This window comes from Musca vetustissima, unplaced genomic scaffold (assembly GCF_032173495.1).
Source record: "Musca vetustissima isolate MV318-11 ecotype Yass unplaced genomic scaffold, APGP_CSIRO_Mvet_v1 utg46481, whole genome shotgun sequence".
Taxonomy (NCBI): Eukaryota; Metazoa; Arthropoda; class Insecta; order Diptera; family Muscidae; genus Musca; species Musca vetustissima.
This window is the reverse complement of record NW_026876003.1, coordinates 50,382-74,760: the sequence shown is the minus strand read 5'-3', so window position 1 is coordinate 74,760 and position 24,379 is coordinate 50,382. Positions and strand designations below refer to the sequence as shown.

At 36.1% G+C, this 24,379-nt stretch overlaps 1 protein-coding gene across 1 annotated transcript in view; it reads left to right on the top strand.

Annotated features, from left to right (window-relative positions):
- Positions 1–13,926: 13,926 nt before the first annotated feature.
- Positions 13,927–24,379, top strand: part of LOC133338546 (uncharacterized) — a 39,155-nt gene continuing 28,702 nt past the window's right edge. The window contains exon 1 of the mRNA XM_061546719.1: positions 13,927–14,552. Within this exon, the coding sequence (XP_061402703.1) occupies positions 13,927–14,552 (626 nt within the window). The remainder of the gene's footprint in view (positions 14,553–24,379) is intronic.

The following is a 24,379-nucleotide window of genomic DNA, read 5'->3' as shown; positions in this document are numbered from 1 at the left end:
TCATGATGCGCAAACGACACCAAACTTGCCTAAATGAAATGAAATTTAGCATAGATTCCAGAAAGACATAAAAATGACATATTTAAGTTCGTTCAATTCCATGTCAAAATTAATTCAAAACGTCGTCGTCTTTTCGGATACATATGTAGAATACCCCTAAAGTGGTGAAGGGTATCATATAGTCGGCCCAGTCCGACTTTACTACTTTCCTTACTGGTTTACGTTTGCAAAATATTATTTAAAAACGCACACTTCAAAACATTTTATTTCTAAAAATCCACGCCTTATTGGTCGTTTGAAGAACATTACTGATAACACCAGCCATAATTCTTTAAAAATGTCAGTCCAAAATTGGAAAGATTAAGTCTAGATTACATTATTCAATTCCGTTGGATATTATTTAAATCACCCGCAACAACCCGTAGACAATTTAACAACCACAAAATACAAATTAACCAGCATTATAAATAAACTTAAATATATAATAAAATACATTGTGCTAATTATCAGCACTTCCTTCTACCGAACTCCAATTCCTCCCTCCCTGAGATAACAACTCCTACCATTTCCACATCATTGAAATAAATAAATACTTGGAAATTGATATAAAGAATAAAAGGGAGAAACAAAATGTCTGTCCTTAATCGGCCTACAATATACCAAATAGACAATTAAACATTAAGCCAGCCCATAACGAACGAAGACTGCCGTATTATCAACCTCCGGCATTTTAACATGTACTCAACGTACGAGTAAAGTACACTTAATTCCATACAATTCGTGGTCTTGTTGTTGTTGGTGTTGTTCTTGGCCGTGTTGTTTGCTGGATCATTTTATTTGGCAAGAAAATTAAAGCAACACTTTTCAGTTGAGCCATAATGAATGAAATGCCCCAATCATTTCATTCCTAGTCCATTATAATGTCCTTTGTCCTTTCATCCATCCGACCAAACAACCTACCATCCGAACAGCCATTCATTCATTCACTCGTAATCGTGGCATTTAGTGTCTGTAAATATGGATTTTTATTTGGAGCAGCAGCACTTACAAATGCGTCTCACAAATACAAGTAAATGTCCTTTTATGGCTCTTAATTAAGGCAATGATGGGGTGTTTTAATACGTTTTCAAAATGTTTAATGACTGAAGGACTGAATCAGCCAGTCATGCTGCCACCAAACCACCCACCCACTCCGACTGACTGACTGGCCATTGGTATTTGAGAACGTTAATGGCTGGCAACTGGGTTGTGGGTGGTGGATGCTACAGCTCCGTTCAACCACCACCAACTGATGACAGAGCAACAGCCATCGGGGTGGGTGGTTGCTGGTGTTTTCCAAATTAAAGATAGAGTTGACTTGCTTAACAGACTGAATCAGTTTTCGAAAGTCTTGCAGCAAATGGCTACTTTCGCATGTTGTTTGTGGCTGTGTAAATTTACGAAAGGAATATTTTTGCTGATGAGTACATAAAACAATGATTGCGCTGCTGATGACGATAAACGCAAAATGCCGCAAGGATGATGATGATGACGGTGGCGGTGATGCCAATGTTGCCTGCTGATGACCATGGTGTTGTATTTTTGGGTGATGAAGATTGTCATTGATATACAATGACATACACACACGGAGAAACGTTTGCTTATGTTTTCCTTAATTGACGATATATTTATGTATTTTAATTTAAATACAGTAGAAACAACTTGAAACAAATTATTTAAAAAATTATAGCTTGAAAAAAATATTTTTTAAAAATACACGCCTTTATTATAGCATGAAAAAAAAAAGATTTTAAAACAGTGAGCGGAGTAGTATAGTCGGACGAGGTCGACCATACGATACCCTACACAACTACCACAGAACTCTATCTTTCTGCGGATTTTTATTCCGTAATATTTGCAACTTCGTGCCAATTACAGGTCACCTGCACCTCTTCCTTACACTGACATATTTTCCGAATATTACCAATATTCAGTACAACCCTTCTAATTACTTGTCCGTATTCCCTTCACGGTGGGTTGTGTTGTGATGTTAGGCTTATAATTGTAGCCTACATATTAAATCGAAAAAAAACACAACAAATAGTTTTCGGTCCTCTTCATCCCAAAATTATTATCTGATCATCAGCAAAAATTATAGGCGTTGTCCTTGACCATAAATTTACCACACATCGTTCTAGACTTTATTGAGTACGCTTTGCCGAATATCGTGCAAATCGAAGGATATATGGAGGCTTTGGTCCACTATTTACCTCAAATCGGACGAAAATATATATGGGAGCTATATCTAAATTTGAACCGATTTTCACGAAACTCTGCACACATCATTCTAGACTTAATTTAGTACGCTGTGCCAAATTTCGTGCAAATCGAAGGATATATAGGGACTTTGATGCACTATTTACCTAAATCGGGCGAAAATATATATGGGAGCTATATTTATACCTGAAACGATTTTCACGAAATTCAACACACATCGTTCTAGACTTAATTCAGTACATTATGCCAAATTTCGTGCAAATCGAAGGATATATAGGGACTTTGGTGCACTATTTACCTTAAATCGGACGAAAATATATATGGGGGTTATATCTAAATTTGAACCGATTTTCACGAAACTCTGCACACATCATTCTAGACTTAATTTAGTACGCTATGCCGAATTTCGTGCAAATCGAGGGATATATACGGACTTTGGTGCACTATTTACCTCAAATCGGACAAAAATGTATATGTGAGCTATATCTAAATGTTAACCGATTCTCACGAAATTTAACACACATTTTTCTAGACTTAATTCAGTACATGATGCCAACTTTCGTGCAAATTGAAGGATATATAGGGACTTTGATGCAATATTTACCTCAAATATTTACCCTTCACGGTGGGTTGAGTTGTGATGTTCGCCTATATTCGACTAGAAAACACACAAAAAATTAAGTTTCCGGTCCACTTCATCCCAAAAAATCAGATCGTCATCGAAAATTATAGGCGTTGTCTTTGACCATAATTGGAACTTCATTGAAAATTTTAAAAGGATCATCGCTAAATTTCCGTCCCCTAATGAGGTAATGGGTTACTAAATAATATCTGAATACGTAAGCTCCTGTAAATATTTGTGTGTAACTCCCACATACGACAATGTAATTGGAGTCATTTTGAAGGTCAACCATTCCTCTTGGAAACACTCTCAACTTCGCGGGTCTATATGCTTCGCGAGTAAATATATACGCCATAGAAATTTTGTCATTTTTCACACAAAAATCATGGTCCATTTGACCCGCTAAATAATCACCGATCTTTATCAAAGCAGACATGCATATTCTCTGGTCTAATCCTCTTCTCCATGTAAAATTTCGCGATGTTCGGTCATATTTGCTGCCTCTAAAGCGACCAGAAAAACCGAAAAAATTAAATATTTTGTCCATATCATCCCCTAAATATTAAGCGATCTTTACCGAAAACAATAGGGGTCTTCATTGGCCAAAACTCTTCCTACATGAAAAATTTCGTGAAGATTGGTCCATAACTGTGGTCTGTATCGTGTTAACAAATTATTATGGACCGACGGACGAACGGACACACATGTCTAGATCGACTCAGCTAGTCGAGTTAAGATGATCGGTAAACTTAATGGTGGGTCTAGGACCAATATTTCGCGGCGTTGCAAACTCTTGGGACACTCTGCACAAAGCTATAATAGCCTAACAACATAGTTGTGTAGGGTAATCCACCTTGGAAAAAAGACTATTTTAGAAAATCCAACGCCTATATTGGATCATAAATAAACATATTTATAAATCCAAGCCTATATTATACATTGAAAAAATATTTTTTAAAAAATCCACGCAGAAATTATATTTAGAAAACATAAATTTTTTTACAAAAATTCTCTTCAAAAATATGTTTTGAAATAAATATTTTTAAGATTTTTTAGATAATAAAATAATGTTTTTAATATGGAGTCTTCTTCTGTATATACAATCGTATTATACCCCACCATACCCTGGTGTCTACCAAATGACAATTGTTGTGAATACCATTTCGAAACCGCTCACAAATGATCCAATTAGTAAATTTTAATTACGCACATCAACAACCCGTTTAACTTTTTGTTGCTCATTTTGGAAATTAACCATCAACATCAGGCAGACGAACGGACGGACGGACAGAGAGGGCAAAAGTGAAAACATCATTACCAGCAGCCAGCGACAGTCATACCACCCAATGACCGTACATACTGATACATACACACATAAATGCTGAGAGAAAGACAATCAAATGGGAATAAACAGCAGAAGAAGCTACAATGAATACTGAAACATCCTCGTTGAAGTGAAAGAGCCACACACAAACACCACATTCCCGTCGTGACATCCAAGGGGGAGTAATTAATTTCAATCTTCGACATTTTGAGGAAAATTACAAAACATTTTCAACGCATTTGTATTCCAAATGAACAGTCGTTACAAAATAAAATATACTTTTGATGCCATCCCCAATTACTCAACGACAATGACAAATAAACAGCAGCAGTAAGAACAACAAAAACAATGATAAGGATTCAGGGAATACGCTATATGGTTTTCATTGGAAGAAAACCGGAGACAAATAATGGAAGGAACAAATAATAAGTTGGTATTGGTATTTAAACGGGTTGGGGTTTAATTGTGGCGGAAAATATAATTAAGAGCAAAAACAGAACTAAAAACTGAGTCCTGGAAAAGTGGAGAAAAGTTCACTGATACAGAAATAATTTGATCCACAATATCTGCAACAAGGACATTTTAAGCAAGTTAAATATTTCTATGTAAGATTGCAAATTAATATTTATGTTTGTGAGGATTACTAATTTCCAAAAAGAAATTCCTCTGCAACATCTCGAAATATTCGTAGGAAACTCTATAGTGCTTAAATATTATAGATCAGAATAAATTTCGATGTCGATTTACAAAAAAAAAAAAATTGACTCTAATTTGGGTATAACATATACGTACCAAAAATTATTAATATTACGCTATGTTTTAACGGCGTTTTTAGTTCTTGAAATATACCTATACAATCCTACCCAAATTTCTTGTCATTGTCTTGCGAATAACCTCCAGACTCAATATATCACATCTTACATTAATCAAAATGTGTTTGTCCTACCCATTGACAAGTATTACACGCATACTCACACACACAAACTCATTCCCTTTTTGATTCTTGTTAATGTACATATCCTGCAATTTGATTTGTAGACGATCATTTACATATTAATTACACTTTAGGGAATGTTTAAATAAACATGAGTCTCACTCACTCGTTCGTTCGTTCGCTCACACACTCTCAGTGGACACTGTCGAATGTTTGCATTTGCAACTCCTTAACGAAGGGAAATTTTCGGAATGATAGCAAAACTCTTTGAAATGAAAGAGTGCTAAGACCAGGGCTAGAGGGTGGAGGATGTGGCTACCATGATGTTTGTCTACTAAATTGACTACATTTAATGGTCAAGTTAGTACTGAGCTTAACCAACTAAAAGCTGATGGTAGTGGTACTACTATGGCTGTGTTGTTGACACTTTAGCTTAAATAACTTGGCAAAATTTGAACAGACGTACGTAGTACAGGATGGCGCAAAAAAGACTGAAGGATTTAAAATGGTTATATTTTTTTGTTTTTAATAATTTTTTATTTTTGTCTTTTGCAGGATATTTACTGGTTTTTGGAGATAAATCATGGCTACATATGATGTGCAGAAACGCGTCAAAATCGTTGAATTTTATTATTTTTCTGGAAGGTCAATTATTACAACTCAACGAAATTATCGTCGTCATTTTAATGTCCGAATAGTACCCAGTCACAACATGATCAGGAACTTAGTCTCCCGTTTTGAGGAATACATATGGAAGAGTGTCAGATCTTCCAGGAAGAGGAAGAGGTCGATCTGTGCGCAATGAAGCATTCATGGAGGCTGTAATTTTTGCTTGCAAGGAAATGGACACCATTTGAGAGAAGTTATAAATGTAAAACATTTCAATGAATTAAATATTTAAAAATATAAAAAATAAAAAGAAAATAAAAAAACAAAAAATACAGTTATTTTTAATCCTTCAGTCTTTTTTGGGCCACCCTGTACATACATATGTGGAAAGGAATTAAAAGAAAACTGAAAATGCGGATAAAATTTTAAAATTAATATAACATTTTACTCTTGGATTTGTTTTTTTTTTTTTTTTTTTTTTTTTTTGTCACTGAGAAAGAAAATTTCAAAAGGAATTTAAAACAAAACGATTCTTAAATCAAAATGAAAACTTTTATTGGAATGAAATTTTGTTTTGAAAAAAAAAAAAATAATTTTTTCATATCGACGCCTATCTACACTTGAGAAAATATTTCTTTTAAAATAATTCACGCCCTAATAGTTCTTCAGAAAATATTTCTAACGATAATCAATAAATCAATATCTTCTCCTTGATTAATTTTGAGAACAAATATTTGTTAAAATATCACGTTCATTTAATAATCAGTTAAAAAATTAATAAAAAAACCAGTGAGTGGAGCAGTATAGTCGGACGGGGCCGACCATATGATTCCCTACACAACTTCCACGAAAATTTAAGTTTCTGTGGTTCTATATTCTGAGCATGGGCAATATTTCGATATATTTCCACACTCTTGACCGCTTAAAGGTCAACCAATATTACTAATATTCAGAACAACCCTTCTAATTTCTTGGCAATATTCCCTTCACCGTGGGTTGTCCTTCAATTGTGGCCTATAGATCGACTCGAAATAATACAAAAAATTAAGTTCTCGGTCCATTATCCATTATTATCTGATCATCAGCGAAAATTATAAGCGTTGTACTTGACCATACAGAGCTATATTTCCGCCCTCTAGTGTCATAATGGGTTACTAAATAATATCTGAATACGTAAGAACCTGTAAATATTTAAGTGTAAGTCCCACATCCAAGTACATACGACCAAATAATTGGTATCCATTTAAAGGCCAACCACTCCTCTTGAATATACTTTCAACTTCTCGGGTCTATGTCCTTCGGGAGTTGATATATACGCCATGCAATACAAATTTTGTAAATTTTCACACAAAAGTCGGGGTTCATTTGACCCCCTAAATATTGGCCGATCTTTATCAAAACAATAATACCCTGACAACATAGTTGTGTAGGGTATAAATACACCTTGATAGTCTTTGAACAAATATTTTAAAACTCCTCGCCTTGAGAACATACTTTTAAAAACTCTTCCCTAAGAAAATATATTTTTTATACCCTTCACCACACTGTGGTACAAAGTATTATGTCTTTGTGCATATGTTTGTAACAGGCAAAAATAATCGAGATAGACCCATAGTTCCTTATGAGAATATGCATAGAATCACTTTCTGAGTCGATTTATGCATGTCCGTCTGTCCATGTTAAATTGTTAACAAAGTACAGGTCGCATTTATGATCCGAATTGGATGAAACGAACCCTATTGAAATTGGGAAAAATCGGTTCAGATTTAGATATAGCTCCCATATATAGTTTCGTACGATTTAAGGTAAATTGTGTACCAAAGTCCCTATATATCTTTCGATTTGCACGAAATTTGGCATATCGTACTAAATTAAATCTAGAATGATGTGTGCCAAGTTTCGTGAAAATCGTTTCAGATTTAGATATAGCTCCCATATATAGTTTCATCCCATTTTAGGTAAAAAGTCCACTAAAGTCCCTGGAAATGTTTTTATTTGCACGAATTTTGGCAAAGCGTACTGAATTAAGTCTAGAATGATGTGTGCAAAGGTTCTATATATATTTTCATCCGATTTTAGGTAATTGGTGCACCAATGTCTCTGAGAATCATTCTATTTGCACGAAAATTGTTATAGCGCACTGAATTAAGACTAGAATGACATGTGCTAAGTTTCGTCAAAATCGGTTCAGATTTTGATATAGCTCCCATATACATTTTCGTCCGATTTTATGTAATTGGTGCATCAAAATCCGTATATATCATTCGATTTGTACGAATTTTCGTATAGGGTACTGAATTAAGTCTAGAATGATGTTCCTAAGCTTCGTGAAAAGATCCATAGCTAGGCCGATTGACACAACGTACTGAAGTAAAATAAATTAGAGTCTGGCAAGTTTCCCTGAAATCGGTACAGATATAAGTTGTGAAGGGTATCATATAGTCGACCCAGTTCGACTATACTACTTTCCTTAGTGGTTTAAATCCTCGCCTTGCGAAAATATTTTCTTAAAACCAAGCCTTGAGAAAATAATTTTTTAAAAATCCCCTTGATAGTCCTTGAAAAAAATAGTTTTTTTTTTAAATCCACACCCTATAGGTTCCATATATATTTCCATCCGATTTTATGTAATTGGTGCACCAAAGTATCTGAAAATCATTCGATTTGCACGAAATTTGTTATAGCGTACTGAATTAAGGCTAGAATGACGTGTGCTAAGTTTCGTGAAAATCGGTTCAGACTTAGATATAGCCTTTTTTATAGATTTTATGTAATTGGTACACCAAAATCCGTATATGTCATTCGATTTGCACGAATTTTGGTATTGGGTACAGAATTAAATCTAGAATGATGTTGCTAAGCTTCGTGAAAAGATCCATAGCTAGGCCGATTGGCACAACGTACTGAAGTAAAATAAATTAGTCTTTGGCAAGTTTCCCTGAAATCGGTACAGATATATATATATATATATATATATATAACAAAAACGCGTCGTCTGTTAGGATACATATGTTGAATATACCCAAAGTGGTGAAAGGTATCTTATATAGTCGGCCCAGTCCGACTTTACTACTTCCCTTACTGGTTTAAATCCTCGCCTTGAGAAAATATTTTTTTAAAATCCAAGCCTTGAGAAAATTAAAATATTCTTTTTAAATCCAAGCCTTGAGAAAATAATTTTTTAAAAATCCACCACTTGATAGTCTTTGAAAAAATATATTTTTTTAAATCCAAACCCTGATAGTCCTTCAGAAAATAATTTCTTTAAAAATACTCCCCTTGATAGTCCTTGAGTGTCCTTACAAGATTTTTTTTTTACAAATACGCGCTTTGATAATCCTTGAAAAAATATTCTTTATAGTCCTTGAGAGAATGAGATGCATCTTTAACATCAAAAATTCCTGAACGGAATCTACGAAACCAAAATTGCAGATAATTGGCTGTTACAGTATCGGAACCATAAACACACAATATTAGTCGCTTTGCTTGCATTTGCGTCTTTGTCAAAGAAAAACTGTAAAATGTACCGAATTTTCTCTTTGTTCACTTCCAAGTTTAACACGCTGTAACTGACAATTGAATGCACCAATTAAAAAAGCAAAATATTTTTTTTACTGCGAAATGTCACCCTTCCATCGAGCATAAATCTGAAATTGTTTGATCGATACTTTACGAGAAATCTATCAGTACAGCCAGAAAGAATGAATTTCTTTTTCCCCAACCTAATATTTGTTTTTTAATTCACGCTTTGATAGTCCTTTGTAATCATTCATCAAGATAATACCCTGGCCGCCCATATTATGATACCTATTTCCTCCATCATTTAAAAATCAATCAAATAGAATATAAACGATCTTTCATTGAACCACAATGGCCTGGCAATAATTATCTATCATAATTTAAGCAATTTGTCTACCTGTTTCAATTAGTAAACAACTTTGGTAGTTGTTATTGTATCACTATTGTCACATCATTATCATATGACAATCAAAATTCATTGCTTTTAACCCCATTCACTATCCACTTCTTTAGAACTTCCTAGCTCTTCATTCTTCTTCCACTTCGATTTGCCTTACCATGTTTTGTGTGTGTGTGTGTTTGTCGAAATGAAAACAAGAATTGTTCAAATTCCCCAAATGTCGAAAAGTTACAAATTGCTACCCGAAAATTATGCACAAATTGATGAGACGACCGTCAGCAGCAACAACAACTACGACTCCAACAAAAATTGCAAGAACAGACACAAGAATTGAAAAAGCTTTCGTTACGAAATGGAGATCACGCTCTGAATATTCCTAATAAAGTGTCTATTAGATGCTATTGAATTGGATTTGCATGGTGTTGCTGGGCGAAGTTTGTGGAGTAGTGAAACATGTCCGTCGATATGTGTACGAATGGATATTTTGGCACATTGTTTGTAAAAGTTTTGAGTAACAATGCGAAATGAATGCTTGGTTGCTTTTTGCTACACTCTAGGATAAAAGTATTTCAATGTCTTTAAATTCTTAAATGAAATGTTTTTTGAATAAAGAATATGGGTAACTAAAAGTAGAAATTTATAATGAAGCCGTAAACAGAATATTTGATTACTTACCTCATCTTCTTCCTCTTCCATGTTTACTTCCTTACTGCTTGATTCATTTCTTCATCAGTCTTCATTTTATCCACCACTCCCAATTTCTTCAAAAATACAAAACACAACTAAAATTTAATTACACTTGGTTAAAGGCAGATTAAAAAATAAAATATTAAAAGTACATTTTCATTATTTTATTATTAAAAAATTTCAAATTTAAATATTTTTTTTAATAAATTTTATGAAAACTCTAAAAATAAACATCGCAATTCAATAACACTTTGACTTTTCTTTTTTTTTTCTCTTTTAAAATATATTCGTGTTTACATTTGTTGCAGTTATTACTCACTCACTTGATCTATTTGATTCTCTCGCTCAATGCTTTTATATCTCTTTCGCTCTCACAGATATTATTTGTTTACATTTTCTATTCACCACTAACTTCATGTGGTAATAAAAACACACTTCAACTGCAATTTGGCAAAACTTAAAATACTTTTTTCTTCACAATTACTTTAGTTTCAATAAAAATTTTGAATTTTGTTTAAATATTATCCCTGCTCCTTGTTTCTGATAACTTTTTATAATCATAAAATTCCCGTTTATTCACACAAAATCACAAAAAAACACGGTAAGCTCCCGATTGAAAAGAAAATAAATCTCAAACTGAAGTTTGACATCAGTAAGAGAAATAAGTGTTGCCATATGTCATATATTTGAACAAAGCTTGTGAGATCAACCAAAGTGAAATATGTACCCACACAATTCCACTAAAATATAATGATCGCTAGAAGTAAATAAAATTCATTACATTTTACGAAATGAATTTTAACTACATGTTCAGCGTGACCACTAAAAGTATCACAGAAAGTATAATTTTTTGGAAAAATGTGGCACAAATCTTTTCAAAAGGTGGCACAAAAAGTGGTACACTGTTTTGCTACATATTAACATGAAATCTGATGAAATTATATATGGACGGTGCTTACAAATTTTAAAATCGGACAAAAGCTGAGTCTTTTGTTCAAATATTTCAATATTTGAGACGATTTTAACAAAATCTACATTATTCTCATCACAAGAATACATCCCATGAAAAGTCATTGTAGACTTTATTCGATTCCCAATGGAAAATTTTGCCTCGGTAACTAATCTTCACCGATTCTCAACAATTTGGATAGGCTAAACAAATGAGACGTACTATATTGCATCATTCGGATAATTACTGTTACCTTCATTTGGGTTACAAAAATACTTTCCGTATGTCATCAAATGCACAATAACAATTCCCTGTACCACAGGATGTAAAAATTATAATAGATAGTTTCGAAATAATTTCGACAAAAACAATTGAAACAAGTTTAAAAAGCGTTAAGTTCGGCCGGGCCGAACTTTGGATACCCTCCACCATAGGTATACTGACAGGTATTTGAAATGAAAATATAGGGAATATACCAAAACACATTTATAAACCATAATGTACACCAAATACAAATTTGAACAATTTTTAGTGAGGATTTTTCCTAAAATCTGAAAGCTCCAACATGTGGACCGATACTGATAACGCATTGTAGAGTATTCTGTAATTTTGATTATAAAGTTATGTAGGCTATGCCTAAAGGGGACCCATATTGATTACATAGGGTAGGAAGAAGTGAATATTTGGGGACATCATTAGATGAGGAATATGCCTAATTAATGACCGGTAAATGCTATTTTAAACACAATTTTCAATAATTTGTTATTTCAATTCTTTCCTTCAGGAGGTATCATTATATGGAGGAGATGCCTAAATGTCTGTCGATATATTTCATTATTGTCAGGGTTGAGTTTATTTCCACAATATTTTTAGGTTAAAAACTAACTATTCCCAGTAACGACTACCCCCCATATTATGGTAGAATAGAATGGGGACACAACCCCAATACACGGAACAAATCAGATAACTATTTTAATATAAAAAAGCGGGTTATATGTGGACTACCCCTAAAAGGGGGAAAATATTAATAATTTTTGGCGGGGAGATTTGCTACCATATACGACTACCAAATGCCAAATTTCAGCAAATTCGGTTGAAAAACGTGCTCAAGAACCTCAAAAAATAGAAAATTTGGGGTACCCTTATATGGGGACTACCAGAAAAAATTAACCTATATTTATAATTTTTAGTGGAGAGATTTATTACCCAATAAGAACTCAAAGTACCAAATTTCAGCGAATTCGGTTAAAAAACGCGCTCAAGAACCCCAAAATACCGAAAATTGGGGGGTACCCTTACATGGGGGTAACCGAAAAAATGGACCTTTATTTATAACTTTTAGTCGATAGATTTGCTACCCAATAAGATCTCGAAGTACTAAATTACAGGCAATTCCGTCGAAAAATACGATCAGAACCCCCAAAATACCGAAAATTTGGGGTTACCGTTATATGGGGCTACCAGAAAAGTGGACCGATATTTATAATTTTTATTTGAGTAATTTAGTACCCAATAAAAACCCAATGTACCAAATTTCAGCGAATTCAGTTGTAAACGCGCTCAAGAACCCCAAAATACCGAAAATTTGTGGGTACCCTTATATGGAGGCTATCCGAAAAAATTGACCTATATTTATACTTTTTAGTAGAGTGATTTGCTACCCAATAAGAACTCAAAGTACCAAATTTCAGCGAATTCAGTTGAAAAACGCGTTCAAGAACCTCAAAATACCGAAAATTTGGGGGTACCCTTATATGGGAGCTATGCCTAAACGTGGACTGATGTAGCCCATCATCGAACTTGACCTGCCTGCAGACAAAAGACGACTCTATGCAAAATTTTGGCGATCTATCTCTATTCGTTTAGACGCTAGAGTGATAACAACAGACAGAGGGACATTCTTAAATCGTCATAGAATTTTACCCGGATCAAGAATATATATACTTTATAGGGTCGGAAATGAATATTTCGATGAGTTACAAACGGAATGACAAAATTAATATACCCTCCATACTATGGTGGAGGGTATAAAAACGGTCCACATGAATATTTCCTTAGTAAATATCTTCGTGTACGAGCATTTTAAAACAAAGTGGCAAAATATAGGAAGAAGTTGCACAAAATTTCAAAAAGTGACACATTTTGTATCAAAATAAAAAAAGTGGCACAAGAGTGGCAAGGCCGAAAAAAAAAGTTTTTAAAATTGATACTTTAGTGGCACAACGGTCACGCTGTACATGTTCCAGTTAATGGGGATGTAGTTTAACATTCCGAGTTCTGAGGAACATTTATCAATAAAGGTTCATGTTTTCATATTGCCCCGACCTATTCTAGGTTTTTGGAAATTTGAAGCCGAATTTTCCAGTCAAAGGTGCTGTAGTTTCGCATTCCGAGTCTTTGGTGGAGGGCACCAATTTTAGTAAAAGAGTAAAGTGATTGACTGACTGACTTAACGATTCATCAAAGCCCACACGAAACTAAAATCTTTAAATTTGGGGTGACTTTTAGTGCAAAGTTGCATCGATTGATCGATCATCAGTTGTGTTCTGATCGTCAACGTGAATATACCTACAGCGGAAAAGTGAAAAGTGTTTAAGTGAATAAAAAGTGAAGTGGAAAACCTACTATGGAAGGCCAGCTACCTGGGAGGCGCACACAAGAGGAGGATTCGTCGTGTAGCTCATCAGACGACGATAGCTACGCAAGCAGCAGCGAGCGGTTGAATGAGAACCGCAAGAGGAGGAATGTTACCTGCGGATGTGAGGAGGCCAACAACTTCCAAATCTTCAGGTTAGACAACACGGTAAAGAACCTAAATGGGACCATCGACATGCTCGAGGACAAGGTTTCATCCCTGACGGAAAGCAACGCGCGCTCAATGGCGCAGTTGGAAGCGGCGAATCTGAGGGCGGCTGTATATGCAGCTTGTGACCTGGACTCGTCGATGGAGGTGGAAGGGACGGACGGTCCTTCAACATCTGCGGCGGCGAAGACGGTTGCTAAGGTCCCGTCTACATCGACTGCAGCGAAGGCCGGAGCCAAGGCTACTGGAGGGAAAGGACCGGGGAAGAAGGCGGACCTGGCGAGTGCGACATCGGCTGGAGGTGCATCTGGCCAGGCGAACGGCGGTAGAGTGGGCAGCTCGGCAGTGCCACCATCCATCCATCACCACCTACGACATTGGAGTGAAGGAAATGACGGCGATTCTGCGGTCTACCATCGACTCCAGGGAGTTCACCCTTACGATGGTCCGTAAGGGAGTCAACTCCGTGAGGGTGCGGAATTTGTAGGCTTTCGACAAAGTGAAAGCCATGCTGGAGCAACGTGGGTATAAGCACCATACCCACACTCCGAAGGACCGTCTGCCGTACAGCGTCATCCTCGATGGCGGAACTCAGCGGTCTGGGATTTCCGGTACATATCCGGAGTTTCATCAACATCGCTGCGGATAAGTGGTTGGTGCGGTTTGACAGGCAAACCGATATCTTCCGCGTGTACGCCATCAAGCGGCTGTTCAACAGCAGCCTGAAGGTACGGAAGGATGCCCGTAAAGGAGTGACCCAGTGCTTCAACTGCCAGCGCTTTGGTCACATCGCTGCCAACTGCGGAATGCCTCCGCAGTGTGTGTTAAGTGTGCTGGTCCTCATGCCAGCAACATGTGCGAGGCTCCGGGGAAGGCCAAGGAAGCCCCGAATGCGGATAAGCCACGCGCGGTGATGAAGTGCGTGAACTGTGGCACTGAATGCCACTCTGCCGGCTCGCTGCCCTGCCCTAAAAGGATGGCTATCCTCGCCAATAGGCAGCAGAGGAAGACCGAGAAGGAGGCGAAGGAGTCAGCAAGGTCTGAGTACCTTTCCTCTTTGCGTACGGGGATATCGTACGCTGATGCTGCTCGGGGCGCTCTTCGCCAAAGGCCCCCTCAACAGCCGGTAGTGGTCCGGCTCCCGCTCCTTCTGGAGCACAGCTAGACATCCTCGGGTAGTCAGCAAGATGCCGCCGGAATTCGGGGACATTGGAACGCATTTTGAGGGCATTTTGGCCCACCTTTAAGCACATCTGCGCGGAGGAAGGAGAGGCCAAGGCTTGGTGGTCGCTGATGCTCCATGTGGCGCTAGCTTAAGTTTTCTCCCCCTCAAAATTGTGCGTACCATAGTTATACCCTATACAACTATGTTGTCAGGGTATTATAGCTTTGTGCAGCCCCTAGAGTTTGTCACGGCGAAAAACATTGGTCCTAGACCCACCTTTAAGTGTACCGATCGTCATATCTCGACTAGCTGAGTCGATCTAGACATGTGTGCCCGTCCATCCGTCTGCCCGTCTTTCCATTATAATTTGTAAACACGATACAGGCCACAGTTATGGACCAATCTTCACGAAATTTTGCGTGTAGGATGGATTCTGGCCAATGAAGACCCCTATTGTTTTTGGTAAAGATTGGTTAATATTTAGGGAATGAAATGGACCAAATACTAAATTTTTGTCGGTTTTTCTGGTCGCTCAAGAGGCCGCAATTATGGCCCGAACATCGTGAAATTTTACATGGAGAAGAGGATCGGGCCAAAGAAAAGACATGTCTGCTTTGATAAAGATCGGTCAATATTTAGCGGGTCAAATAGACCCTAACTTTTGTGTGAAAAATGACAAAATTTGTATTCTATAGCGTGTATACTTACCACTGAAGGACATAGACGCGAGAAGTTGACAGTACATCCAAAATGATACCAATTATATTGTCGTAGGTACTCGGATGCGGGAGTTACACTTAAATATTTACAGGTGCTTACGTAGTCATATTTTATTTAGTAACCTATTACCACACTGGAGGGCGGAAATATAGCGCTGATCACTTTGAAATGTTCAATGAGGTTCTAGTTATGGTCAAGGACAACTCCTAAAATGTTATGTGATGATCAGATAATAACTTTTCGGATGAAGTGGGCCGAAATTTGTACTTTTCGAGTCGAAAGCCGAACATCACAATACAACCAACGGTGAAGGGAATCTGAACATGTAATTAGAGGGGCTATACTAATTATTAGTAACATTTTCTGACCTCTAGTCAGTCAAAAGTGTGCAAATATCACGAAATATTGCCCTATCTCAGAATATAGAACCATAGAATGTTAGATTTTCATGGAAGTTGTGTAGGGTATCATATGGTCGGCCCCGTCCGACTATACTGCACCGCTCACTGGTTTTAAAGTAGTTTTAAGATATTTCTAAGTTAGGTTAAGTTTTACATCGCCCTTTTTTAATAAATCTCGGGGGCATAGGATGATTTTATATGTATATTTAAGTAAGGAAGTTGGGTATACAGCACGCTGTTGCACTATTATGTTAAGATTTAAAGTAGGCTAGTACACATTAAGCATGTTTATTTATAGATTAATGTAAGGTTTAGCTAATTATCCTAATATGTAAATATTAAATAAAATGGCATAGCCAAAAAGTCAAAGAGAGCTGGAACACTGAAATATGAAAATAAGATTACCACAGCATTGCTGGTTGTTTTGAAAATGATTATGTGTACTAAATAGTACAAAATTTAGTACAATTTGATTTTAATCGGACCCATAAAGTTACGATAAAGCTGGAATCCTGAAATTTGTAGTTAGTTATAAAGTTTTGGAAATTAGCACCAATGAATACTATATGGTACTAAATTTGATACAATTTCAATTTAGTTGAACCGGCAGTGTAAATTTGTATTTATGTGTTGTAAATTTAACACAATTTGAAATTAGGTGGGCTGGAATCCTGAAATTTAAAATTAAGATTGCTGTTGAAGTGTAGATTTGGGAATGTTGGACATTTTAGAAAGTCGTACTTTTGTGTACTAAATAGTAGCAAATTTGGTGAACAGAAATCCTGAATTTGGGAAATATGATTTCTGTTGGATTGTATGATGTAGATAGTTATGGAAATTTGCATTAATGCGTAAATTATACTAAATTTGATACAATTAGTATTTAAGGGAATCAATAGAGGTAGAATCCTGAAATTTGGAATTAATTTTGGAAAAAAGTATTACAAGAGTACAAAAGGTAATAATTGGGACCAAATTTAGTATAGAGCTAGATTGAGATATGAAGGTAGTTTTGGAAATACATACCATATGAGTATAAGAGAACAAAGGTACTAAATGGTACTTACATTTTAATTATGATCGATATGGCTGATTGGCTGATTAGCTTCTTCTGATCTCGTTTGCTCTCGAGGGAGTATGGAAATGGGCCAGGTAAGAATTTTATGTTAAGAATTGTTTTCTAATATTACTCACATGTATGGTTGGCGGGGATGGGAAAGTTGATTTTATGATTCAGTAGTGTAATGGGGAAATAGGAATATGCAGCAAAAAATCGTCCACAGCAGTGTTATCACATCGTAGTGTGTTTACCCTTATACAGACCAAGTTCGAAGATGAGACCCTTCTGGTACTTTCCCAACAAAATGAATATTTGTTAATCCAGTATCATGAGAATGGAATGTCCGATTTTATACAAGCTTTTCAAAACGTATTACTTTTACGAAACCTAGATCAAGCCCGAAAATGATCAACTTTTTGATTAAAATACATCCCCTATATGAAACTTTTTTACTTGTATTTACAGTTAAATGTTTGAGTATTTTTTCCAATATAAAATAATGCGATTTGTGTTTCAAAATCCCAGTGGGAAGTTAAAATGCGTGTATGGATAGAAATGCGTTTCACTGTAAATTGCCGTCTTATGTTGGATATGCACACAAACGTACTAACCCCATCCCATGTTTCTTTGAATGTTAAAGAAGAGAAGAAGCATCGAACACACATATCATTATTATGCGGAAATATTTTCGAAGGGGGGATGGGGGAGGTTTTCCACAAAGTTCCAATAAACTTTTAACAAACTTGACTTTTCACACTTCATCTTCGACTTCAGCATGTATGGAATTTCCGTAAAGTCATAGATGCTATCAATACATAACCATTTCGGGCCAATCAAATCGAGATGATATGTATTTTGCAATTGCAATGCAAACAGTCTGGTGGGAAATTATAGCATTCGAAATCTATAACCAATTATTTTAATTTTGTATTTCAAATACTAAAAAATACGCCGTATATTTTGAAAATAGAACAAATGTTGTACTTTTCTCATTGACAATAATATTTAGAGCTATATTTATAAGCATGACTACGTTCCCACTTCACACGTCCTGCACTTCACATGAATAGCAGAATACTTGCAATTTTATTTCAAAAGAATCTAAATTGAATTGCATATATCTATTGTGCAAGGAGGAGAGGGAGTAATTTAAATTTCCATAGATTGTTATTCACACCGACCAGACTCCAGCAAGTTTGTTCACTGAATTGTAACTTTACATAACCCCAAGACTTTTAATCATTTGCCATCATTTCTCATCAGTTGCATATCATCAATGACCGACAATTGCTTGCTTTTGTAAGTATTATAAGTAATTTTTTGTTAAGTGAATTGATTTCTTGCCTCTTTTGGAATGCATTTAAATGCAATTTCCTAATCCTAGACTTACAATAGTCAAAAATTGTCAAATATCGGTGTTTTACCATGGCGGAACTTCACTGTTTTTTTTTTCACTTTTGCACCCACAAAAGTCTTATAGCAGACCATGGAGTTATTCTTGATTCTAGCCTAGGCAATACTATTCAATTACCTCTTCATGCTATCATTTTTTATATCATTCGACACTGAAAAACATATCCAAAGATGAATTTCCAGAAAAAAAATCGTATATAATATAAACAGTTCGTTGAGTCTCGTCTCGTTTATTTTTATTTACCTAACATGTTCTTGACTTGCCTCATTGCTGTTCGTACCAACAATTGCTTCATTTATATCGAAGTAATTTGGAAAATGCATATGCGAATTTTATAACACAATGCAGAGGTCAGTAACAGTATCTAAATCACACAATCGAGTAAGTGGAAAGTCGGTAAAAATAACAAACAGCTAGTAGTGGGAGAGGGGGAGATAGGGTTACGTAGCTGCTGACCAAAAAGTCGATTTTCTGACCTTTTAATTTTTGTCTTTAACTATCAAGACGACTTTCAATCATATTAGTTTTGTTTTTCCGTTTGTAACGCATCGAAATAATCATTTCCGACCCTTTAAAGTATATATATTCTTGATCAGCGTAAAATTCTATGACGATCTAAGCATGTCCGCCTGTCTGTTGTAATCACTCCAGCGTCTAAACGAATTGAGATAGATCGCCAAAATTTTGCATAGAGTCGTCTTTTGTCTGCAGGCAGGTCAAGTTCGAAGATGGGCTTTATCGGTCCACGTTTAGATATACCTCCTATATAAGGGTAGCCCCAAATTTTCAGTATTTTGGGGTTCTTGATCGCGTTTTTCAACCAAATTCGCTGAAATTTGGTAAAATGGGCTCTTTTTGGATACCAAATTTCTTAACTAAAAATTATAACTTTAGGTCCACTTTTTCTGGTAGCCCCCATATAACGGTACCTCCCAATTTTCAGTTTTGGAGGGGTTTTGACCGCATTTTATTACCGAATTGGCTGTAATTTAGTACTTTGAGTTATTATTGGGTATCAAATCTCTCCACAAAAAAATTATAAATATAGGTCCATTTTTTCGGGTAGCCCTCATATAAGGGTACCCCCAATTTTCGGTATTTTGGGGTTCTTGAGCGCGTTTTTCAACTGAATTCGCTGAAATTTGGTACTTTGAGTTCTTATTGCGCAGCAAATCTCTTCACAAAAAATTATGAGTATAGGTCCATTTTTTCGGATAGCCCCCATATAAGGGTACCCCCAATTTTAGTCGTATATGGTAACAAATCTCCCTACCTAAAATTTTTGATATTTGCCCCCTTTTTGGGGTAGTCCCCATATAACCCCTTTTTTATATTAAAAAAGTTATCTGATTTGTCCCGCATTTTGAGTTTGGTTCTAAAACTCTGTTGTAATCATTTCTCCTGCGGAGGATAGCGAGATAAAAAATTAGAACGTAAGGTTCGATAATGAACTATAGCCGCATTTAGACCTAGTCTCTGTGTGGAGGTTCCAGAAGGATTGGACCGATTTTCCCCATCTTCGAATTTGAACTATGTTTGGAGAAATAATAAGATGGGCAAAGTTTGGATGAAATCTAAATTTTCTGAAACGGATTTGGTCCAAAGAAACATGGGGTCTAGAACGACACTGAGGCACATTTTCACCGTGTTAAAGTGTATACACCCTCATTAGCCATAATGCTGAAGGTATAATTATCCATTATAAATAAATTTGAAATAAATAGTAGAAAGATTTGCCACCCAATAAAAATTCAAACTACTAAATTATAGGTAATTTGGTTTAAAATTTACCCAAACTCCTCAAAACGCTGAATATTTGGGGGTACCGTTAAATGGGGACTATGGGACCCAATGAATATTCAAAGTACCACTGAATATTTGGGGGTAACGTTAAATGGGGACTATAGGGCCCAATGAATATTCAAAGTACCATATTGAAGCCAATTAGGTTTAAAAATGTGACAAAAGTCCCCAAAATTCCGAATATTTGGAAGTGCCGTTATATTGAAGCTATCATAAGAAGTTAACAATACAGAAACTTTTTGGTGAGATGATGTGTCACACAATGAAAACTCAACATTATAGCGCATTTGATTGAAAAACGTAGCCAAATTCCCCAAAAATTTCGAATACCGTCACCTGGTGACTTCTTTTTCAATTCTCGCATATCAGAAATGTCGTATAGAAGAATATAGCGACATTCGTACATAGATCCTTGGAGGCATTCCGATAGATTACATTAAAAGTATTTTATTACTTTATTTTATTATAAGACACCTTGGTGGTCTTATGGAAAACCATTTTATTATTGAAAATGTATAGGCGTATCTATAAAAGATACTCTGTATAAACGAAAGACTGAGAAGGGCCTTATAAATTGAATACTCATAGTCGGTATTCTGTGTCTTCCTTAAGGCCAGTATTTTTTTAAGAAGACTCTATGAGTCTTATTCCCCCTATAACGGTAACTTCTAAATTTCATATTTTTGGGAAATTGGGCACATTTGTTAATTAAATTGGATGTGATGTAATTCTTTGGATATTCGTTGGGTACAAAATCTCCCTACCGAAAATTCTAGATACCACATAAAATGTACATCACATAAGTAGGCATTTTGAGAATATTTACCAACCGATTTGTCTCTAATTTCATATTTTGGGTTCTCATCGGGTGTTAAATCTTTCTACCAAAAAATAATAACACCCGTCCACGTTTTCGTATGGTCCACATAAAACAGTACTGCCAATTTTCGGTATTTTGAGAGCTTCGGACATTTCTTTTACCGTATCTAGCCCCAATTTTTCATACGGAGCGTCTGTAGTATGGTTTTTCGTTTTCTACCTTACCACGGTATAATCGATCGATTTAGGTATTTTGAATGTCCATCACATTATGAATGGTATAAACAACTCGGGTCGGCTGCAGATAACGGCGTGTATACTTATACCAGGGTGCGCAAAAATTCGTTCGTGAATGAATTAAAATACACGTTTTGTGCTCATTTCACCAATGAATTTATGCCGAAAAATTCTTTACCAAACGAGCATTCGCCAAAGAATGTTCGCACACACATATCAAACGAGCGAGAGCACACAACAACGTTCGTTCGTTTCGTTTGGTAGTTGAAATTCTTTCTGACATTCTCTCACGAATGAAAACAAACATTCCCGAATTCTCGCGAATGCTCAGAACAGCAACAACAATAACAACAAACGTTCGTGAACTCATTAGTTGTTGGACAATTGTTTTGTTATTCAACACACTTTCTGCTACACTCACATTCTTTCGTTGTGTGTGGTTTACTTTTTCTATGGTATTTTTGTTTGTTGTTGTTTTTAACAGTGCTCGCGAGCATTTGCGAACATTTGTTTTTTTTGGGTTTTTCAAAAGAATGTTCTTCAACAACAAATGCTCGCGAAAGAATAAATCGACGACGCTTGGAGCGAAATTTTATCTTTCGTGAATTTTTCGTACAGTTCGAACATTCGCGACACACTCACGAATGAATACAAACTTTCCCAAATTCTCGAATATACTCAAAACAGCAACAACAATAACAACACACGTTCCTGAACTCAATAGTTGTTGGACATGTGTATTCTTATTCGTTGTGTGTGTTTACTTGTTATACCCTACACAACTATGTTGTCAGGGTTTTATAGCTTTGTGCAGCCCCAAGAGTTTGTAACGCCGCGAAATATCGGTCCTAGACCCACCTTTAAGTATACCGATCGTCATATCTCGTCTAGCTGAGTCGATCTAGACATGTGTGTCCGTCCGTCCGTCTGTCCATTATAATTTGTAAACGCGATACAGGCCACAGTTATGGTCCAATCTTCACGAAATTTTGTGTGTAGAATGGGTTCTGGTCAATGAAGGGCCGTATTGTTTTTGGTAAAGATTGGTTAATATTTAGGGGATGAAATGGACAAAAAACTTAATTTTTGTCTGATTTTCTGGTCGCTCCAGTGGCCGCAATTATCGCCCGAACATCGTGCAATTTTACATGTAGAAGGGGATCGGGCCAAAGAAAAGGCATGCATGTTTTGATAAAGATCGGTCAATGTTTAGCGGGTCAAATGGATCCTGACTTTTGTGTGAAAAATGACAAAATTTGGAATCTATGGCGTATATATTTACTCCTAAAGGACATAGACCCGAGAAGTTGATAGTATATTCAAGAGGAGCGGCTGACCTTTAAATTGATACCAATTATATTGTCGTATGTTCTCGGATGTGGGAGTTACACTTAAATAGTTACAGGTGCTTACGTATTCAAATAACATATAATAACCCTTACCACACTGGAGGACGGAAATATAACGCTGACCGATTTGACATTTTCCATGGGGTTACAGTTATGGTCAAGGACAGCGCTTGTAATTTTCGGTGATGATCAGATAATAATTTTGGGATGAAGTGGACCGAAAACTTAATTTGTTTGCAATTTTTCGAATCGATATATAGGCCACAGTTATAAGCCGATCATCACCACACAACCCACGCTGAAGTCAATCTGGACAAGTAATAAGAAGGGCTGTACTGAATATTAGTAATATTCGGAAAATATGTCAGTGTATGGAAGATGTGCTATTGACCTCTAATCGAGCAAGAGGGTGCAAATGTCACGTAATATTTCCCAGGCTCGGAATAAAGTTCTTTAGAATGTTAGAACTCCGTCGTAGTTGTGTAGGGTATCGTATGGTCGGCCCCGTCCGACTATACTACTCCGCTCTCTGGTTTTATGATATGGTTGTTTGTAGTTGTTTTTAACAGTACTGGCGAGCATTCGCGAACTTGTTTTTGAGTTTTTCAAAGGAATGTTCTTCAGCAATGAATGCTCGCGAATGAATGAATCGACGACGCTTGCAGCGAAATTTTATTGTTCGTTCGCGATAAATTGAAAAACATTCGAATTCTCGCCGTGAGCATTCGCGAGAAAGAGTGTACTTTAATCATTCTCCGCAACCTGATTTATCATTCGCACCCTGACTTATATATACTATTATAACATGTTCTTTTATTAGTGCCGCTTGATCTTTATAAGAATACCAAAAACTCTCTCTCTAGGAAACTAAGAATTTCATTTTGTTTGCTTACATTTCCGAAACTGTTCCCTAATTTTCAAAAAAGGAAAATATGCAGATACGCTGCTAAATCCCAAAAATAAATGTCCACGATATGCTTCAATTAAGTCGAAACTAAATCATTGATAGCTGGTAAATGGCCAATGATATTCCTTAAAAAATAAATTATGCAGAGCCACAATTCAACCAAATAAAAAATAATTGGGGAGAATAAAAAACACCACAAAATGTGTAACATTATACGGAATACAAGTAAATATTAATGCCCAGGGAAAATCTATGGCGTGGATCCATAAAAATAGTACAACAAGAATAATCCACACCACCCCCACCATTTGCGTAACGACCACACCCCGTAAATAAATGGCTACAAAGACCCATATTTTTTGTGGCCAACAAAATGTTAACAAAGTTAAGTAAATTGTTGG